The sequence below is a fragment of the Phaseolus vulgaris genome, chromosome 2 (genome assembly GCF_051622355.1).
Source record: "Phaseolus vulgaris cultivar YP4 chromosome 2, ASM5162235v1, whole genome shotgun sequence".
NCBI lineage: Eukaryota > Viridiplantae > Streptophyta > Magnoliopsida > Fabales > Fabaceae > Phaseolus > Phaseolus vulgaris.
In genome coordinates this window covers 22,756,405-22,776,694 of record NC_143499.1, presented here as the reverse complement: position 1 = coordinate 22,776,694, position 20,290 = coordinate 22,756,405, and the positions used below count along the sequence as shown (strand labels likewise).

The following is a 20,290-nucleotide window of genomic DNA, read 5'->3' as shown; positions in this document are numbered from 1 at the left end:
AGGCATTGATTTTCAAGAAATTAGCATTAAAAAACTTGGAACTAGTTTTTTTGTGGTAGTTGCAAGCATTTATTGTATGTATTTCATAGATGAGTATCTAGATAGTGTATAGTAGTCATAGACAATGATTTTCAAGAAATTAGCACGAAAAGACTTGAAACTAGTTTTTTTGTGGTTGTTGCATGAATTTATTGTATATATTTGATACATGAGTCTCTAGATAATATATAGTAGTTATAGGCATTGATTTTCAAGAAATTAGCATTAAAAAACTTGAAACTAGTTTTTTTGTGGTAGTTGTAAGCATTTATTGTTTGTATTTAATAAATGAGTATCTAGATAGTGTATAGTAGTCATAGACAATGATTTTCAAGAAATTAGCTTGAAAAGACTTGAAACTAGTTTTTTTGTGGTTGTTGCATAAATTTATTGTATACATTTGATACGTGAGTCTCTAGATAATATATAGTAGTGATAGACATTGATTTTCAAGAAATTAGCATGAAAAGACTTGAAACTAGTTTTTTTGTGGTAGTTGCATGAATTTATTGTATGTATTTGATACATGAGTCCCTGGATACTATATAATAGTGATAGACATTAATTTTAAATGAAATTAGTATGAAAAGACTTGAAACTAGTTTTTTTGTGGTTGTTGCATGAATTTATTGTATATATTTGATACATGAGTCTCAAGGTAGTATATAGTATTGATAGATATTAATTTTCAAGAAATTGGCATGAAAAGACTTGTTACTTGTTGTTTTGTGGTAGTTGCATGAATTTATTGTATCTATTTGATACAAGAGTCTCTTGATAGTATATAGTAGTGATAGACATTTATTTTCAACAAATTAGAATGTAAAGACTTGAAACTAGTTTTTTTGTGGTAGTTGGATGAATTTATTGTATGTATTTGATATAATAACTTTCAAGAACCAAGCTCTTGATGCCAATTGTTAGAATATATGGCTTTAAACTAGAGGGGGGTGAATTGTTTAAAGAGAGTTTTCGCAATCTATTGAGGCTTGAATGAAAATACTTTAAAAATACCTTGATTAAGAAATTAGTTTTTCAAAACACAAAGCCAAAAGTACAGCACTGGGAAAACAATCGGTTGTTTCGCAGAAACAATCGGTTGTTTATACCATTAAACAAATATCAAAACTGAATTCTAAAGAGTTAGGGATAGAGAGATTGCACACTGATGTTTATACTGGTTCACTCCAAATCCAGAGCTACATCCTGTCTTCTCAGAAACCCTGAGGAATTCCACTAAGCAATCACAACCTGATCACTTACACAACAAAGAAGAAAGTGACCTTGAACACCTTAAGACACACACTCTTCTTGGCCAACACACCGACACTAAGATTGCTAATCTTGATCCCCTCAAGAACACACAGCCAATCTCAGCAAACACAGAAATGAAACCTGTTTCATAGAGTACAAGGATTACACTTGTTACAGAAGATAATCTGAAATCAATACAAGCAGAATCCTATTCCACAAACTTTGATCAATCACAAAACTTTCAACAATCTCAGCTCTTTGAAAAACTCAAAAACTCTTAGCAAAAACTTGTCAAAGATTAATTCTCAAATTTGTTTTACTAAATTTATTCAAAGATGTAGTTTGTTATCAAATCTTAACAAACTCTTAAATTGCATTAAGAGATTGGTCAATGCATTTAATGATTGGAGCGTAAACAGATAAATCATTTAAAGCTCAGTCAAAGATAAAACAGTTTTTCTGTTATGGTCCCAAAACAAACAATCGGTTGTTTTCTCGATTCAATCAGTTGTTTTGGTTTTAACACCTTAACCATTTGAAAAACAGTTTTCAATCTTTTCTCAAAACATCTAAGTATAAACAATCGGTTGTTTCGACAAAACAATCGGTTGTTTTAACTTAGTTTGAAAAAAATTTGCTTTCACAAAGATTGAGAATGCCTATGCTTTAGATTCGTTCAAGGGGTGGATTACAACACTCAAACTACCCCAGAACTAGACTAAAGTAGCACAACAACAGCAAGCACAGCCAAGGCTTCAACATCCTTCAAAGGGTTTGGATTCTTCAAAGCTTGAACATCACTTGGTTCAACAATCTCCCCCTATTTGATGAAGACAAATCCCTGGTGCTTGTGTTTGATCTAATTGAATCTGAAGCAGTACCTGCAAAAATAGCATTTATACTATCCAATGCTTCTTACAGCAACATGTTATATTTTTATATATTCAAGGCATAAAACATGATAAACAATCGGTTGTTTACACGAAACAATCGGTTGTTTTTATCAGCAGCAGCAGAAAACACTTTTATATCATAGATTTTAACAGATTATACAGTATCAGATAAAGATATACAAAAACCAATTAATTCTCCCCCTATTTGTCTTCACAAATAGACTTTAGCATGTATCAAAACAGATTTAGGAGAGATTATTAAGATCAAGGATACCTAACTCATTTCTTAAGAAGAAAAACCTTTCTTTCGGTAATGGTTTCGTGAAGATGTCAGCTAACTGCAGTTTGGTCTCCACAAACTTCACTTCACAGTTCCCATTGTTTACATGATCCCTGATGAAATGATGCCTTATTTCAATATGTTTGGTCCTTGAGTGCTGAATCTGATTTTTGGTAAGATTGATGGCACTTGTGTTATCACACATCAAAGGAACCTTGCTAATTTGTAATCCAAAGTCTGCAAGTTGTTGTTTGAGCCACAGAATCTGTGCACAACAGCTTCCAGCAGCAATGTATTCAGCCTCAACAGTAGAGAGAGCAACACATGCTTGCTTCTTGCTATGCCATGAGATTAGGCTTGAGCCAAGAAGGTGACAAGTGTCACTTGTGCTCTTTCTATCTAGCTTGCATCCTGCAAAGTCAGAATTTGAATAACCAATTAAATGAATTGGAGAATGAGAAGGATACCATAATCCAATAGATGATGTTCCTTTAAGATATTTCAGAATTCTTTTTGCAGCTTTGAAGTGTGACTCTTTAGGATTTGTTTGATATCTTACACAAAGACACACCGCAAACATGATGTCCGACCTACTAGCTGTTAGATAAAGCAAAGATCCAATCAATCCTCTGTATTTTGTTTGATCTACACCCTTTCCAGCAGCATTTGCATCCATGTAACAACTTGATGGCATTGAAGTGCTTGCTTCTTTGCAACTCTCCATTTCAAATTTCTTAAGAATCTCCTTGCAATACTTTGATTGACTTAAGAAGATCCCATCCTTTGTTTGCTTAACCTGCAATCCAAGAAAGAAAGACAGTTCTCCCATCATAGACATTTCAAACTCACCTTTCATTGCAACCACAAATTCTTCACACAAACTATCTTGTGTAGCACCAAAGATGATATCATCAACATAGATTTGCACAAGAATTATTTCTGCATTTGACTTCTTGATGAAGAGAGTCTTGTCTACCATTCCCCTTTCATATCCATGAGATAGCAGGAAGTTGCTAAGCCTCTCATACCACTGTCTTGGAGCTTGCTTCAGTCCATACAAAGATTTCTTCAACTTGAAGACGTGGTTGGGATACTTATGATCTTCAAAGCCCAGTGGTTGATCTACATAGACTTCCTCATTGATGTAGCCATTCAAGAAGGCACTCTTGACATCCATTTGGAAGAGTTTAAAACCACTCATACACGCAAAAACAAGCAGCAGCCTCACAGCCTCCAATCTAGCAACAGGAGCAAAGGTTTCACCATAATCTATGCCCTCTTCTTGATTGTAGCCTTTGGCAACTAGCCTTGCTTTGTTCCTTGTGATCACACCATCCTCATCTAGCTTGTTCCTGAAAACCCATTTTGAACCAATAATATTCATTTCATTAGTTTTAGGGACAAGAAACCATACCTCATTACTTGCAAACTGATTCAACTCTTCATGCATAGCTTCAACCCACTTCTCATCCTTGAGAGCTTCCTCAATTGACTTTGGTTCAATTTGAGAGACAAAAGTTGTGTGCCTGCAGAAGTTTGAGATAGAGCTACGTGTGGAGACACCTTCCTTTATCTGCCCTATGATGTTATCCACTGACAAATCTCTAGGAATCCTCCACTCCTTGGGCAGCTCACTCTGTTGCGGAATTTCAATTGGTTGTTTCTGCGAATCAACCGGTTGTTTTTCTGTACAAATTTCCAGCTTCTCCAAACTGATGCTTTGTTCATCTTCTTCAGCACTGGTCTTTGGGATTTGATTGATTCTGCGATCTACCTCATCAAAGACAACGTGAACTGATTCTTCTACAATCATCAACCTCTTGTTGTAGACTCTATATGCATGACTTGTGAGTGAATAACCTATGAAGATACCAAGGTCCGCTTTCTCATCAAACTTTCCCAAGTTTTCCTTTCCATTGTTGAGGATGAAAAAGCTGTAGCCAAAGACTTTGAGATGACTGATGTTAGGCTTCCTTCCATTGAGGAGTTCATATGGAGTTTTCTTCAAAATAGGCTTTATAAGCACCCTATTCATCACATAACATGAGGTGCTCACTGCATCTGCCCAAAAGTACTTAGGAAGTGATGATTCACTAAGCATTGTCCTTGCTAGCTCTTCAAGAGACCTGTTCTTCCTCTCTACTACTCCATTCTACTATCGAGTTCTTGGAGTAGAGAAGTTGTGCAGAATCCCCATCTTCTCACAGAATTTGCTGAACTTCTCATTCTGAAATTCTCCTCCATGATCACTTCTAATAGAACCTATGTTGCTATTCTTTGTGTTATGCAACCTTCTTGCTAATTTCTTAAAAGCAGAAAAGGCATCACTCTTTGATTCCAAGAAAAGAGTCCAAGTGTACCTAGAAAAGTCATCAACAATAACAAGAGCATAATAATTTCCACCAAGACTCATAGTTCTTGAGGGTCCAAAGAGATCCATGTGAAGAAGTTCAAGAGGTTTCAAAGATGAAACAACATTTTTAATTTTGAAGGAACTTTTCACTTGTTTCCCTTTTTGGCATGCTTCACAAATGTGGTCCCTCTCAAACTTGAGTTTTGGCAGCCCAATCACAAGATCCTTGGAAATTAGCTTGTTCAGGTGATTCATGTGAATATGAGCAATTCTTCTATGTCAAAGCCAAGATTCATCTTGCTTGGATAGAAGACATCCAATTGAACATGGTGAAGAGATATCTAGAAGATACACATTATTAACTCTCTTACCTACCAACATTACCTTTTTGGTGTTGGGTAGACAGATTTCACATGTGTTTGCCTTGAACATTACTTGATATCCCTTGTCACATAGTTGGCTAATGCTCAGCAGATTATGCTTTTGGCCTTCTACATAAAGCACATCATGGATTACCAAGATGTCTTTGTCTCCTATGGATCCTCTTCCAAGAATCTTTCCTTTGTTGTTGTCTCCATAGGTAACATGACCCTCTTGCTTGAAGGAGATGCTCAGGAACTTTGATTTGTTCCTTGTCATGTGCTTGGAGCATCCATTATCCAAGTACCACAGTTGCTTGCTCTCCTCCAAGATTTCCTACAAAAAGATTTTCAAGTACAAAGATTTGGTCCCCTTATAAATGTGGGTCCACTTGATTTACACTCATCAATTAAAGCTTTATTACTCTTAGAAATCCACTTCCTAAGACCTTTAGGAACAACATATTTTCTGATTTTACAGAACCTCACAGAATGGCCTCTTTTCATGCAATAGAAGCATGTAACAATCGGTTGTTTCGATGGTCCAATCGATTGTTTTTCTGGCATTTTCGAAAAAGATTTTGAAAATCTATCTTGTTTGTTTTGTGGATTAAAACCCAATCCAGCTTTTCCAAAAACACAGTTTTGAGATGCTAGAACACTCTCAAAGTAGGATTGGCCTTTAGAAAGCTTATCCACAGTTTTAACAAGATAGTGGACCTTCTTTTCAAGATTTTCGCAATTTTAACAAACTAGAGTATCACACTTGCAAGAGGAGTTTTTGTAAATGATTTCAAGATTTTCAAAATCTGTTTTTGAATTTTCTAATTCCTCTTCCAGTGTTTTTACTCTATTTTCAAGCCTGTTGTTCTTTTATTTTGACTGATTGTTCAAGAGAGCCAATCGGTTGGCTTCTTCATGTGTTTCTTGAAAGGCTTCTAGTAATTGACCATAATTTTCAGAGTTTGAGGAGTTTGATGAACTTACACTACTTGAGTCATCCTCCTTTTCGGCCATAAAGCAAAGGTTGAGGCTATTCTTATTTTTCCTTCTTTTCCTTCTTGCTTGACTCTTTGTCATTGCCTCCTTTGGTTCATTGTGACCATGAGCAGCCTTGAGTGTGTCCCACATATCCTTAGCAGTTTTGCATTTTGATATCCTGAAAAACTCATTAGTATCTAGTGCAGAGGCTATTATGTTTTGAGCAGTACAATCAAGCTTGGTCATCTTACATTCATCATTGGTCCATTGAGACCAAGGTTTTGCAATGAAAGAACCATTCATTTTCAACTTTGGAATGTAAGGACCATTCTCAATTGAATCCCAAATTCCTTGATCAATAGATTCCATAAAGATTTTCATTCTTGCTTCCCAATATTTATAATTCAATCAACAGAATAAAGGTGGTTTGTAGATTGAAGCACCTTCCTCGAAAGATAGTTTTCCAGCCATAGAAAAAAGATTTTTGGATCAACTTGAATAACTTTCAAGAACCAAGCTCTTGATGCCAATTGTTAGAATATATGGCTTTAAACTAGAGGGGTGAATTGTTTAAAGTGAGTTTTCGCAATCTATTGAGCCTTGAATGAAAATACTTCAAAAATACCTTGATTAAGAAATCAGTTTTTCAAAACACAAAGCCAAAAGTACAGCACTGGGAAAACAATCGGTTGTTTCACAGAAACAATGGGTTGTTTATACCAGTAAACAAATATCAAAATTGAATTCTAAAGAGTTAGGGATAGAGAGATTGCACACTGATGTTTATACTGGTTCACTCCAAATCCAGAGCTACATCCAGTCTTCTCAGAAACCCTGAGGAATTCCACTAAGCAATCACAACCTAATCACTTACACCACAACCAAGAAAGTGACCTTGAACACCTTAAGACACACACTCTTCTTGGCCAACACAACAACACTAAGATTGCTGATCTTGATCCCCTCAAGAACACACAGCCAATCTCAGCAAACACAGAAACGAAACTTGTTTCACAAAGTACAAGGATTACACTTTTTACAGAAGATAATCTGAAATCAATACAAGCAGAATCCTATTCCACTAACTTTGATCAATCACAAAACTTTCAGCAATCTCAGCTCTTTGAAAAACTCAAAAACTCTTAGCAAAAACTTGTCAAAGATTAATTTTCAAATCTGTTTTTCTGAATTTATTCAAAGATGTAGTTTGTTATCAAATCCTAACAAACTCTTAAATTGCATTAAAAGATTGGTCAAAGCATTTAATTATTGGAGCGTAAACAGTTAAATCATTTAAAGCTCAGTCAAAGATAAAACAGTTTTTCTGTTATGGTCCCAAAACAAACAATCGGTTGTTTCCTCGAATCAATCGGTTGTTTTGGTTTTAACAGCTTAACCATTTGAAAAACAGTTTTCAATCTTTTCTCAAAACATCTAAGTATAAACAATCGGTTTTTTCGACAAAACAATCGATTGTTTTAACTTAGTTTGAAAACATTTTACTTTCACAAAGATTGAGAATGCCTATGTTTTAGAATCGATCAAGGGGTGGATTACAACACTCAAACTACCCCAAAACTAGACTAAAACAGCACAACAACAGCAAGCATAGCCAAGGCTTCAACATCCTTCAAAGGGTTTGGATTCTTCAAAACTTGAACATCACTTGGTTCAATATAGATAATATATAATAGTGATAGACATTGATTTTCATGAAATTAGCATGAAAAGACTTGAAACTAGTGTTTTTGTGGTAGTTGCATGAATTTATTGTATGTATCTGATAGATGAGTGTCTAGATAGTATATAATAGTGATACACATTGATTTCCAAGAAATTATGATGAAAAGACTTGAAAGTAGTTTTTTTTTTTTTGCATAAATTTATTGTTTATCTTTGATACATGAATCTCTAGATAGTATATAGTAATGATAGACATTGATGTTAAAGAAATTAGCATGAAAAGACATGAAACTAGTTGTTTTATGGTAGTTGCATGAATTTGTTGTATATATTTGATTCATGAGTCTCTAGATAGTATATAGTAGTGATAGACATTAATTTTCAAGAAATTAGCATGAAAAACTTGAAACTAGTTTTTTTGTCGTTGTTGCGTGAATTTATTGTATATATTTTATACATGAGTCTCAAGATATTATATAGTATTAATAGATATTGATTTTCAAGAAATTAGCCTGAAAAGACTTGATACTAGTTATTTTGTGGTAGTTGCATGAATTTATTGTATCTATTTGATACAAGAGTCTCTAGATAGTATATATAGTGATAGACATTGATTTTTAACAAATTAGAATGAAAAGACTTGAAACTAGTTTTTTTGTGCTAGTTGGATGAATTTATTGTATATATTTGATAGATGAGTCTCCAGATAATATATAATAGTGATAGATATTGATTTTCAAGAAATTAGCATGAAAAGACTTGAAACTAGTTTTTCAATGGTTGTTGCATAAATTTATTGGATATATTTTATACATGAGTCTCTAGATAGTATAGAGTAGTGATAGACATTGATTTTCAAGAAATTGGCATGAAAAGACTTGAAACTAGTTTTTTCGTGGTTGTTGCATGAATTTATTGTATATATTTGATACATGAGTCTCTAGATAGTATATAATAGAGATAGACATTGATTTTCAAGAAATTGGCATGAAAAGACTTGAAACTAGTTTTTTCGTGGTTGTTGCATGAATTTATTGTATATATTTGATACATGAGTCTCTAGATAGTATATAATAGAGATAGACATTGATTTTCAAGAAATTAGCATGAAGAAACTTGAAACTAGTTTTTTTGTGGTTGTTGCATGCATTTATTGTATGTATTTGATAGATGAGTATCTAGATAGTATATAGTAGTGATATACATCGATATTGAAGAATTAAGCATGAAAAGACTTGAAACTAGTTTTTTGTGGTAGTTGCATGAATTTATTGTATGTATTTGATAGATGAGTGTCTAGATAGTATATAATAATGATAGACATTGATATTCAAGAAATTAGTATGAAAAAACATGAAACTAGTTGTTTTGTGGTTGTTGCATGAATTTATTGTATATATTTGATACATGAGTCTCTAGATAGTGTATAATAGTGATAGACATTAATTTTCAAGAAATTAGCATGAAAAGACTTGAAACTAGTTTTTTTGTGGTTGTTGCGTGAATTTATTGTATATATTTGATACATGAGTCTCTAGATAGTATATAGTAGTGATAGACATTGATTTTCAAGAAATTAGCACGAGAAAATTTGAAACTAGTTGTTTTGTTGTAGTTGCATGAATTTATTATATATATTTGATACATGAGTCTCTTGATAGTATGTAGTAGTGATAGACATTGATTTTCAAGAAATTAGCATGAAAATACTTGAAACTAGTTTTTTTTGTGCTACTTGCATGCATTTATTGTATGTATTTGATAGATGAGTCTCTAGATCGTATATAATAGTTATAGACATTGATTTTTAAGAAATTAGCATGAAAAAACTTGAAACTTGTTATTTTGTGGTAGTTGCATGAATTTATTGTATATATTTGATACATGAATTGGTCATAAGTTTTGACAAAAAAGTCGGATAAAATATTACAATTTCTCATAACTAGGCGTGGCATATTTGCATGTTATGTGTAAATTTGTCATTAGTTTAGGGTTTATGGCAACGTCATTTAGTGAAAATTAGGATAAACAAACTTCAAATGGCCATAAAAAAACCTCAAATGGTCATAACTTTTGACAGAAAAATTGGATAAAAAATGAAAGTTGCTTGGAACTAGGCGTGGCATAATTGCATTTCATGTGATGATATGTCTGTAGTTTATGGTTTGTGGAAACTTTATTTGCTTAATATAAGGTTAAACAAACTCTAAATGGGCATAAAAAAAGATCAAATTGTCATAACTTTAGAAAGAAAAGTCAGATAAAAAATGAAAGTTGCTCGGAACGAGGCTTCGCAATATCATTTCACGTGATGATATGCGAGTCGTTTACGGTTTGTGGCAACTTCATTTAGTGAATATTAGGATAAAGAATCTTCAAATGCCCATAAAAGAACTTCAAATAGTCATATGTTTTGACAGAAAAGTCGTATAAAAAAAATGAAAGTTGCTCGGAATGAGGCCCGACATATTTGCATTTTATGTGTTGACGTCTCAGTTCTTTAGGGTTTGTTGCAATTTCATTTAGTGATTATTAGGATAAACAAACTTCAAATTGCCATAAGTTTTGAGAGAAAAGTCACATAAAAAATTAAACTTTCTTGAAACGAGGCATGGCAAATTTGCATTTTGTGTGATGATTTGCCTGTAGTTTACAGTTTGTGGCAACTTCATTTAGCTAATATTAAAATAAAAAAAACTTCAAATAGCCATAAAAAAACTTCGAATGGTCATAAGCTTTGACAGAAAAGTCGAATAAAAAATGAAAGTTGCTCGAAACGAGGCGTGGCATATTTGCATGTTATGTGTTAATTTGTCAGTAGTGTAGGGTTTGCGGCAACTTCATTTAGTCAATAATAGGATATCCAAACTTCAAATGGCCATAAAAAAGCTTCAAATGGTAATAAGTTTTGACATAAAAGTCGGTCAAACCTGTTGGGTCTATTAGTGTCTAAGTTCAAAAGGGGAGGGGTGAATTGAGCTTATAAAATTTTCGCAAATACAAACAATTTTCAGTATATCAGAGACAAATGAACAGATTGTTTTTAAAGGAAACATATTGATTCTTCAGAACAGTCTAACACAATTTGAATTTGTTCAGATTAAAATTTCAATCAACAGAGAGGTATAACAGAATCAGATTGGTTAGATTTTATGAGTTTGAAGAATACAACTATGTTAAGAAATCAACCATGTTCATCCAACACAAGGTTTTAAAGAGAATGAATCTTTCTCAGGTTTTAATGAATAGACTATTTGTTCACAGACCAATTAAAACTTCATATACAACTACCTTGTTCGTGATTAGAAAACTTTAACAGATCAAGAAGAACAGTTTTTATTAAACCCAGAATTAACAGATTCAATTTCAAAAGAACAGATTTAGTTCTTGACAAAATAAAGCAAAACCAGAAACGAGTGCAGGGATGAAAAGGAAAGACAAGCAAGTTTTTATACTGGTTCACTCATACAGAGCTACATCCAATTTCACCTTACTCCAAGGTGGAATCCACTAAAAACAGTATCAATCACTTACAAAAACAACAGTTCTTGAACACTACAATAACAATACAACCAATACTGAAAAACCCTATTTCAGCACACCTTGCACTCCAAGAAACCCTATCAAGGAGTGACTAACACTTACACCTTTACAAACCAGAATAAAGGAAAGATAACACCTGAAAAGAAGATGCAAGAACTCAAAACCAGTAGTTCAACTTTGCTGCAGAACTGCACCAGCACCTTCACCAAGATCAAAGTTTTCCTAGAACAAGCACACTTTAAAATCCTTTTGGAAAACCTTTCACAAATTCTTTCCAATCCTTCTTCTCACATAGAAAGTGTTTAATCTCTGTCAAAAACGTAATTTCTCAACATCCTTTCATGTGAGAGAGGCTTTTATTTATATAGAAAACAGTTTCTAACTTCTTTTCAAAAAACAGTTGAAAAGTTGTTATGAAAACAACAGATTCAATTTTAAACTGAACAGATTTATTTTATGAAAACTGCCAACTCAGCTAACTGAAATAACTGTCTGAGTTGTACCTTTGGTGCCCTAACTAACTTTTGAAAATCCTTTCAGCAAACCCAAGAATAAACCTGTTCTTTTACAGAGAAACAGATTTATTTTTGTGCAGAGTCCTGATTTTTGAAGAAACCTCTAGAAAGCTTTTGGAAAAACTTTTAACCACGTCATGTGCTTATTCTAGGCTTGGTTAGGCATCTAGGATAGATCATGTAGCAAAAGGCAACCTTACAAGTACAAGATCATCTAAACCTATTACAAACTTCAAAGCAAACTAGTTATTTTCTACATCAAACACACACTAAAACTGGGTAGAGAAGAAGCTTCATCCATCTTCAACAAAACCTTCTCGAGGTACATGGACTAACTCGAACACTTCGAACGACTCCTTCAAGACCTGGACGTATTCTAGGTATGCGGCCATTTGAGAGTCTTTAGCTTGGTATTCCCCCGTGACTTGGCCTGTAACTAACAAGGAATCGCTCTTTGCTAACAGCCCCTTTGCTCCCATCTCCTTAGCCAACAGCATTCCTGTGATCAGGGCCTCATACTCTGCATGGTTGTTGGTGGCCTTGAAAGCGAACCGTGGGGCCTGCTCAATCAGCAACCCATCTGGTCCCTCCAAGATAACACCTGCTCCACTACCTTGTTGGTTTGAGAACCATCTACAGAGAGTACCCATCTGAAATTTGCCCCTTCCTGATGTGTGGCTGCCGAGGAGAGTTCCACTACGAAGTCGACATAGATCTGGCCCTTGATGGGGCCTCTAAGTTCATAGTGTATGTCGAATTCAGATAGTTCCACCGCCCATCGCGCCATCCTTCCCGCCACATCCAGTTTTTGCAAAACCTTGCGGATTGGAAGGTCCGACATCACTTTCACAATGAAGCTCTAGAAGTAGTGGCGGAGTCTTCTTGCTGAGAATACCACCGCTAAGGCTGCTTTTTCCAAGGCCTGGTATCTCACCTCCGGCCCCTGCAATACCTTGTTAATGAAATATATTGTCCTCTGTACCTGGTCCTGCTCATGTAATAGGACCGAACTGATCGCCCTTTCCGTAACTGCGAAGTATAAACAGAGTGAGGTACCTAACTCTAGCTTGCACAACACTGGAGGGATGGCCAAGTACTCCTTTAATTTGACGAGTGCCTCCTCACACTCACGGGTCCAGACGAACCTGTTGTTCCTCTTCAGGCACTGGAAATAAGGGTGTCCCTTGTCTCCTCCTTCTGATACAAATCTGGACAGAGCGGCCATGTGCCCCGTCAACTGCTATACTTCTTTCACTGAGATTGGGCTTCTCATAATTATTAAGGCAGCGCACTTCTCGAGATTTGCCTCGATTCCTCGTTCAGTGAGTAGGAAACCCCAGAACTTTCCTGCCTCCACTCTAAATACGCACTTCTCCGGGTTCAACTTTAGCCTGTACTTTGCTATCGTAGTGAATAGCTCTTCCAAATCAGTTACGTGTTGCTCCCTCTGCTGGGAGGTGACCACCATGTCATCTACGTACGCTTGGACATTCCGTCCCAACATGGGCATTAGTACTTTGTCCATTAGTCGTTGGCAGGTGGCCCCTGGATTCTTTAGCCCAAAGGGCATGGCCTTATAGCAATAACAAGACAACTTTGTCATGAACGCGGTCTTACATTCATCCCTAGGGTGCATCAGGATTTGGTTGTAGCTAGAGAAGGCATCCAGGAAGTTGAGTAACCTGCACCCGGAGGCACTGTCCAGATATTGGGCAGCGGGTAAGAATCCTTTGGGCAGGGCTTGTTGAGATCCGTGAAATCGACACACATCCTCCATTTCCCATTGGCTTTCTTTATTAGTACCATGTTGGTTAGCCATTCGGGGTACTGGATTTCCCTGATGTGGCCAGCTTTCAACAACTTCTCCATTTCTTCCCGTATGACCTGACACTTTTCTCCGTTGAACTTTCGCCTTCTCTGGCAGACAGGTCGGATGTTGGGGTCCATAGTGAGGCGATGACACAGGAAATTAGGGTCAATATCGGGCATGTCGGCGGCGGTTCATGCGAAGGCGTCGAGGTGTCGTGCTATGACCCCGACGACTTGATCATGTGACTCCTTACTCAAAGACTGCCCAAGTTTGAACATCTTTCCTCCGATCTCCTTCTCCACCACACCAACAGCGGGCTCAGGCCGGTTTTCTCAGATGATCTTTTCACGGGTCACTGTGTCTTCCCTCGGTTGTCTAGTCGTGACAGAAAACACCCCTCTCTTTGTCTTAAGGTTGTTCTCGTAGCACTTCTTAGCCTCTCTTTGGTCAGACTTGATGGTGATTATTGTCCCCTCGAGGGAAGTCAATTTCATCCTCATGTGCCTCATGGAGGGAACTGCTCCTAGCCTATTCAAGGCCGGTCTCCCCAACAGTATGTTGTAAGCCGATGGAGCGTTAACGACGATGTACCTAATGCTTGTAGTGCGTGAAAACGTGCCATCTATGAACGTTGTCCTCAATTCGATGTGCCTGCGAACATCCACCTCGTCCCTTGCAAAACCATACAAACATCCGGTGTAGGGTTTTAATTGGTTCGTAGACAGCTGTAAGCGGTTGATGGTTGTCAGGAACATAACATCGGTCGAACTTCCTTGATCTACAAGGACACTACGCACCCTCCTCCCGACTGTAATCAGTGAAACCACCACCAGATCATTATCGTGAGGTATGACATCTTGGAGGTCGGCTTTCGTGAAGGTGAGGTCGACGTCGGGGATCAGGTCTGTCTATAGTACCTCTTCTGTCATCACTCTTCGTGCGTACTTCTTTCGCTGGGAGGCAGTGCACCCTCCTCCGAAGAATCCTCCCGAGATAGTGTTTAACTCTTCGTGGATAGGCACCTCGTGCCCCTGATCCGCTCCCGCAGCTACCAACGCCTGGTCATCTTGGGCCTCTTGAAGATAGTCCTTCAAGAAACCGCTCTTCACCAGTTCATCTAGTTGATGTGCCAGGGCCAAACAATTTCGTATGTGGTGGCCATTTGCCTGGTGAAACTCACACCAAGCGTTCTTGTTGGACCCCATCTTCCTATCTGTCTTCGCTGGTACCTTCAATTTCGGTGCTATGTTCGGGATGGCGATCAACTCCTTGAGTTCCACACGAAAGTTATGCTTCAGGGGTGGGTCTTTTAGCGCGATTGTGGGTGTCCGCTCCTAGGGCTTTCCCGCCCCCTTTTTCTCTGTGGTTGCCTCATGCACTCTCATTTGTGGAGGTCGTGTTGTCGCTCAAGGTTGGGCGGGGCTGACAAGATCTTGTTTCTGCATTACTCGATCATCTGCGGCGATGTGTGCTAACGCACGACGTCTAATCTCCATGAACGTCTTCGGGTAGAACCTTAGTAGTGACTCACTGAAGGGTCCCGGCAGCATTCCCTTGACAAAGGCATGTACTATCATGGCTTCATCAGTGAGCTTCAATATCACCACCTGAACACCGAACTTGTTCCGGTAGTCCTTCATAGACTCCCCCTGGTACTGTTTGACGTCGAAAACGTCGTAAGAAAGTCGAGTGGGTGCCTTGTTCACAAGGTACTGCTCCCTGAATAGTGTAGCAAAGTGGTCAAAGTTGGTGATATGTTCGTCGGGAAGGCTAACGAACCACTCCAACGCCATGCCCGATAGCGTGCTCATCAGCATTTTGCAGTACACGGCGTCAGATCCTCCAGTGAGCATCATCTGGGTGTGGAATGTTGTGAGATGGGCCTCTGGGTCCTCTACTCCTATGAAGTAGACCTTTGGGCCCAGAGACGTCGTTGGTAACGTCGTATTCATGATTGTTCGTGAGAACGGCATAAGACGTGCCCTAGGTGGTGCCAGCGGGGCACGTTCGTTTGTCGCGCGTTCCCCCACCTATTGCAAATCCATACGTAGTTGTTCATTGGCTCTGCGCTATTCTGTTTTGTCCGCTCGGGAAGCCGCTACTTCTGCTTGGAGGGCACGCATTGTTTCCAAGATTTGTTGGGTGGTAACATTGTCCCCCCCAGAGGATACCCTTCCTGCGGATCCAGCAGCTGCTTGTCTCATACTCCTCATATTGTTGGTAAAGACTCCTAACGTAACTGCGAGTGGGACTATGTTTTAACGGGCCCCACGATGGGCGTCAAATGTTCCTGTCGATTGACTTGCTTCGTCGGTTGACTCTAACGACTCCTGTCGCCCTTCAGTCTTGCCTGAGAAAAGTACCTTCTTGATCAAGAAACCTCCCACCTGCAAAAGACAAAGGGGTGCCCTAGCGGTCGTTTGCACCCTTTATATAGGTTGAAACTAGGATTTACCTTTGTGTTGTTACCCTTTCCTAGGGTTCCTTGGAAAATGTCCATGCGCCGCTATTTAGGTAATCTTAATGTATCTGGCGCATGAACCTCCCTTAACTGAAGTGCGACAAATCACCAGAGTGGCCGCTTTGGGTACCAACTTGTGCACCTATTCTCTAGCGCCACTTGCTTTATGGGTGTCCTAAGTATTCACGTGCCATGCATACAGCTTTCACTGGAAACCCTAACCCTAATGGGTTTTAACGCCTCCCAGGATTATCCTCTCGTGCTTGCGCCTTCATGCGTCATACACACCACGTGCATGGGATCCCTCGTGACTTAGGCTCCTCACATATCTCTTTTCTTTAACTTGTTATCTTAATAAATCTCTAGGCTCACCTTACTTGCCCTTCTACAATGTTCATAGGACCGATGTCTGATCTTCTTCCTCTACTGGCAAGGTCTGATCTCGATCTCCCACATCGGGGCTTAGGGTACAAATCCCAAAGACTAACCAATCCCCTGGTAGGTGTATTTGGGGCCCATCTCACGTGGCCCCCTTCCCTCACCAAGCATCGATGCAAGATGTCTGAGGTCAGTCTTTGGGTTGGTGACCGAGGACTGGTCGGGACATAGCTTTAAAGACACGTTTTTCTTTAGCAATAAAAAACATAAATACATTTCCTTTTTTACAAAAAATTATTGATGTTTTAACATTTTTTAATTTACAACAATTGATGTTTTATAAATTTTAAGTCTCATTAATTATTATATATATTCTTATTTAAAATAATAGTAAGCTTTGATCTTTATGAAAAATAATGCACGCCTAATCCATTTAAAAAGCATTTTATTAAATAATAAATCATATTTATGACTTATATTAAATAAGGTCATGTTTGCTGGAACCCATGCTAAAAAAATCATGTAAAAAGATTGAATATTTAAGTTTGTAAGTTGGTACAAGTTGAAACTCTTATAACGACGGTTCAGGTTGGAATTGTCGTTAAATAGGCTAAATAATTACAGGTTTTTCCATCGTGCTTTTTTTTTTAAGGTTTTGTAAAAATCATATTTATATCGAGTCATTTTATTGATATTTTGTACTAGTGGGTGAGGTCAAAGTGAACTTAAGAACCGAAAATGTTAATGGTGAGTAACCTATCGGGTCTGACTCGCTTTCCTGCCCTTATAAACCAACCTATTTTATTCTCTATAACCTTATCAACCCTAAAAAATACTAAGAATCAAGTCAATAAGAACTTTGCCTAAAACCATTATAACTTGTTTTGATTTCTTTTTACCCTTAAAGCTTGTATGCACAATTTTTCTCTTTCTTGTGAGCCTTTACCAAGTTCCCATAAAATGGTACCACAGTCTCAATAATAAAAAACTTTTCCAAATTCATCAAAATCACAATAATATAAGAACGATAAATTTTCATTGTAAGAAGTTATGCAACACGAACCCATCACTAATCGAAACTTAATCCATAATTATTTTCAAATTTAAAAAGTTAGATACCAAAATTCATTCTGTTGTCATTAGATTTTTCAATCTTGGGTGTTTCTTTCACTACTTATAAATTCTTAATTTTTCTTATTATTTATTTGATAATTAAAGTTGGAAACACTTTAAGTATCTTTATTAGATTAAAGAAAGTGCAATAACTATTTTTTTAAAAATAGCTTTAAAGACACGCTTTTCTTTAGCAATAAAAAACACAAATACATTTACTTTTTTACAAAAATTATTGATGTTTTAACATTTTTTATTTTACAACATTTGATGTTTTAACTTTTTTAATTTATAACATTGATGTTTAATAAATTTTAAGTCTCATTAATTATTATATATATTCTTATTTAAAATAATAGTAAGCTTTGATCTTTATGAAATATAATAGACGTCGAACTTTATTAAATAATAAATCATATTTGTGTATTTTATTAAATAAGTCCATGTTTGTTGGAACCCACACTAAAAAAATCATGTAAAAAGATTGAACATTTAAGTTTGTAAGTTGGCACAAGTTGACACTCTTATAATGACGGTTTAGGCTGGAACCGTCATTAAAGACTAAATAATTACAAGTTTTCCACCGTGTTTTTTTAAGGATGGTTTTGTAAAAATCGTCTTTATATCGATTCGTCTTATTGATATTTTGTACTAGTGAGTGAGACCAAAGTGAATTTAACAACCGAAAATGTTAATGGTGGGTAACCTATCGGGTCTCACTCGTTTTCCTGCCCTTTTAAACCAACCTATTTTATTCTCTGTAACCTTATCATAAAAAATACTAAGAATCAAAGCAATAAGAACTTTGTCTAAAACCATAATAACTTGTTTTGATTTCTTTTTACCCTTAAAACTTGTATGCACAATATTTCTCTTTCTTGTGAGCCTTTACCAAGTTCCCCATAAAGTGGTATCAGAGCCTCAATAATAACAAGTTTCTCCAAATTCATCAAAATCACAATAATTTATGAAAGATAAATTTTTATTGTAAGAAGTGATGCAACACGAAAGTGTCACTAATAGCAAGTTAATCCATAATTATTGTGATCTTTAAAAGTTAGCTACCAAAATTCATTCCAATTCTTTTATTACTTATAAATTCTTAATTTTTCTTGTTATTTATTTGATAATTAAATTTGGAAACATAAAATTATCTTTATTAGATTATAGAAAGTGCAACAACTATTTTTAAAAAAATAGCTTTAAAGACACGCTTTTCTTTACCAATAAAAAACACAAATACATTTATTTTTTTACAAAAATTATTGATGTTTTAACATTATTTTTACACATTTTATGTTTTATAAATTTTAAGTCTCATTAATTATTATATATATTCTTATTTAAAATAATAGTAAGCTTTAATTTTTATGAAAAATAATACAGACCTAATCTATTTAAAAAGCACTTTATTAAATAATAAATCATATTTATGTCTTATATTAAATAAGTCCATGTTACTCACACTAAAAAAAGCATGTAAAATATTGAACATTTAAGTTTGTAAGTAGGCATAAGTTTTTTTTTTGGCATAATTTTTATTGAGTGAGTCATACTTTTTCTTTTATGTGTTTAATATGACTTAATTTTTTATTAATATAATATATATTTACAAGTATAAATCCAGTTTATATGTTACTTTATTATTTTTCTTATATTATGTTTGATTATTTATTTATATTAAAAAAAATTCCAATATAGTACTTAAATTTGAGATTAAAAAAACACTAATAACTTTAATGATTCTTTTATTTCTTTAATTTCTTTTGCAATGAGGCTCGCATTTATGCAGAACAATCGAGCCTAATCCATTTTTCACAAACCTAATATGATAGGGATCAAAATAGAAATTCAAAATTATAAAACATAAATGTCAACTATTTTTTTTCACAAAAAATCAACACTATTATCATAACAAATTCAGTGTCATTCTTATAGTATAAATACAAAATTGTACGATAATACCATTTTATTTTTCATTTTTTAGCATGAAAATATTTACTGAGTATTGAATAAACAAAATAATTACTAAGAATGAAATATAAATAAATGAAAAAAAAAACTAGCTATAACAAGCTAACGTTAGCTTAAATTTCGTCTCTTTTAAATAAATGAGTCAAATTTAGATAATATTCTTGTTACCAATTAAACCTAAACTTTAAATGACTTTATTAAACTTAATTACTCTCTTTTGTGGTTTGATTTTAAAAAAAAATTAGTGGTATATATATATATATATATATATATATATATATATATTAAGATTATTTATTTATCATGAGCATCAACAACAAATATTTTGATAAAAATCTTTCAATTTATAGTTGAGTTACACATTATTATTTTATAACCCACTAAGGTTAACCTACTAATAAGAATTTTATGTAATTTACACAAATTTTACATTTAAATCTTGGTACGAATTGCACACAAAAAAATATTAATTTCCTATGAACTATTTTATATATGAATTTTCAATTATCTTTCAATCTCAAATCTCTTTATATAATATATTTAGATCAATAACTAAATAGAAGTATTATATATTTTGAACGATAATTTATATATTTTTTTAAAATTTTCTAATACGCTTTTTACGGATATAAAACTATGAGGAAACTCTAAACT

General features: G+C 35.3%; 2 protein-coding genes across 2 annotated transcripts; both read right to left on the bottom strand.

The window, feature by feature from the left end:
• Nucleotides 1-12,193: 12,193 nt before the first annotated feature.
• LOC137809210 (uncharacterized) lies at nucleotides 12,194-12,741 on the bottom strand. The gene is made up of 2 exons (XM_068610346.2): nucleotides 12,502-12,741; nucleotides 12,194-12,460 (listed from the first exon to the last, which is right to left on the bottom strand). The coding sequence occupies exons 1-2, from the start codon at nucleotides 12,739-12,741 to the stop codon at nucleotides 12,194-12,196; spliced, it is 507 nt and encodes a 168-aa protein (XP_068466447.2).
• Nucleotides 12,742-15,116: 2,375 nt separating this feature from the next.
• Nucleotides 15,117-15,662, bottom strand: LOC137809209 (uncharacterized). The gene has a single exon (XM_068610345.2). The coding sequence runs from the start codon at nucleotides 15,660-15,662 to the stop codon at nucleotides 15,117-15,119; it is 546 nt and encodes a 181-aa protein (XP_068466446.2).
• Between the last annotated feature and the right edge of the window lie 4,628 nt (nucleotides 15,663-20,290).

Coding starts and splice junctions, on each gene's coding strand:
- LOC137809210 (XM_068610346.2), bottom strand. CDS start 12,741: ATGTCGGACCTTCCAATCCGCAAGGTTTTGCAAAAACTGGATGTGGCG. Junction 12,461..12,501: donor CCAACAAGGTAGTGGAGCAG/GTGTTATCTTGG, acceptor CTGATTGAGCAG/GCCCCACGGTTCGCTTTCAA.
- LOC137809209 (XM_068610345.2), bottom strand. CDS start 15,662: ATGAATACGACGTTACCAACGACGTCTCTGGGCCCAAAGGTCTACTTC.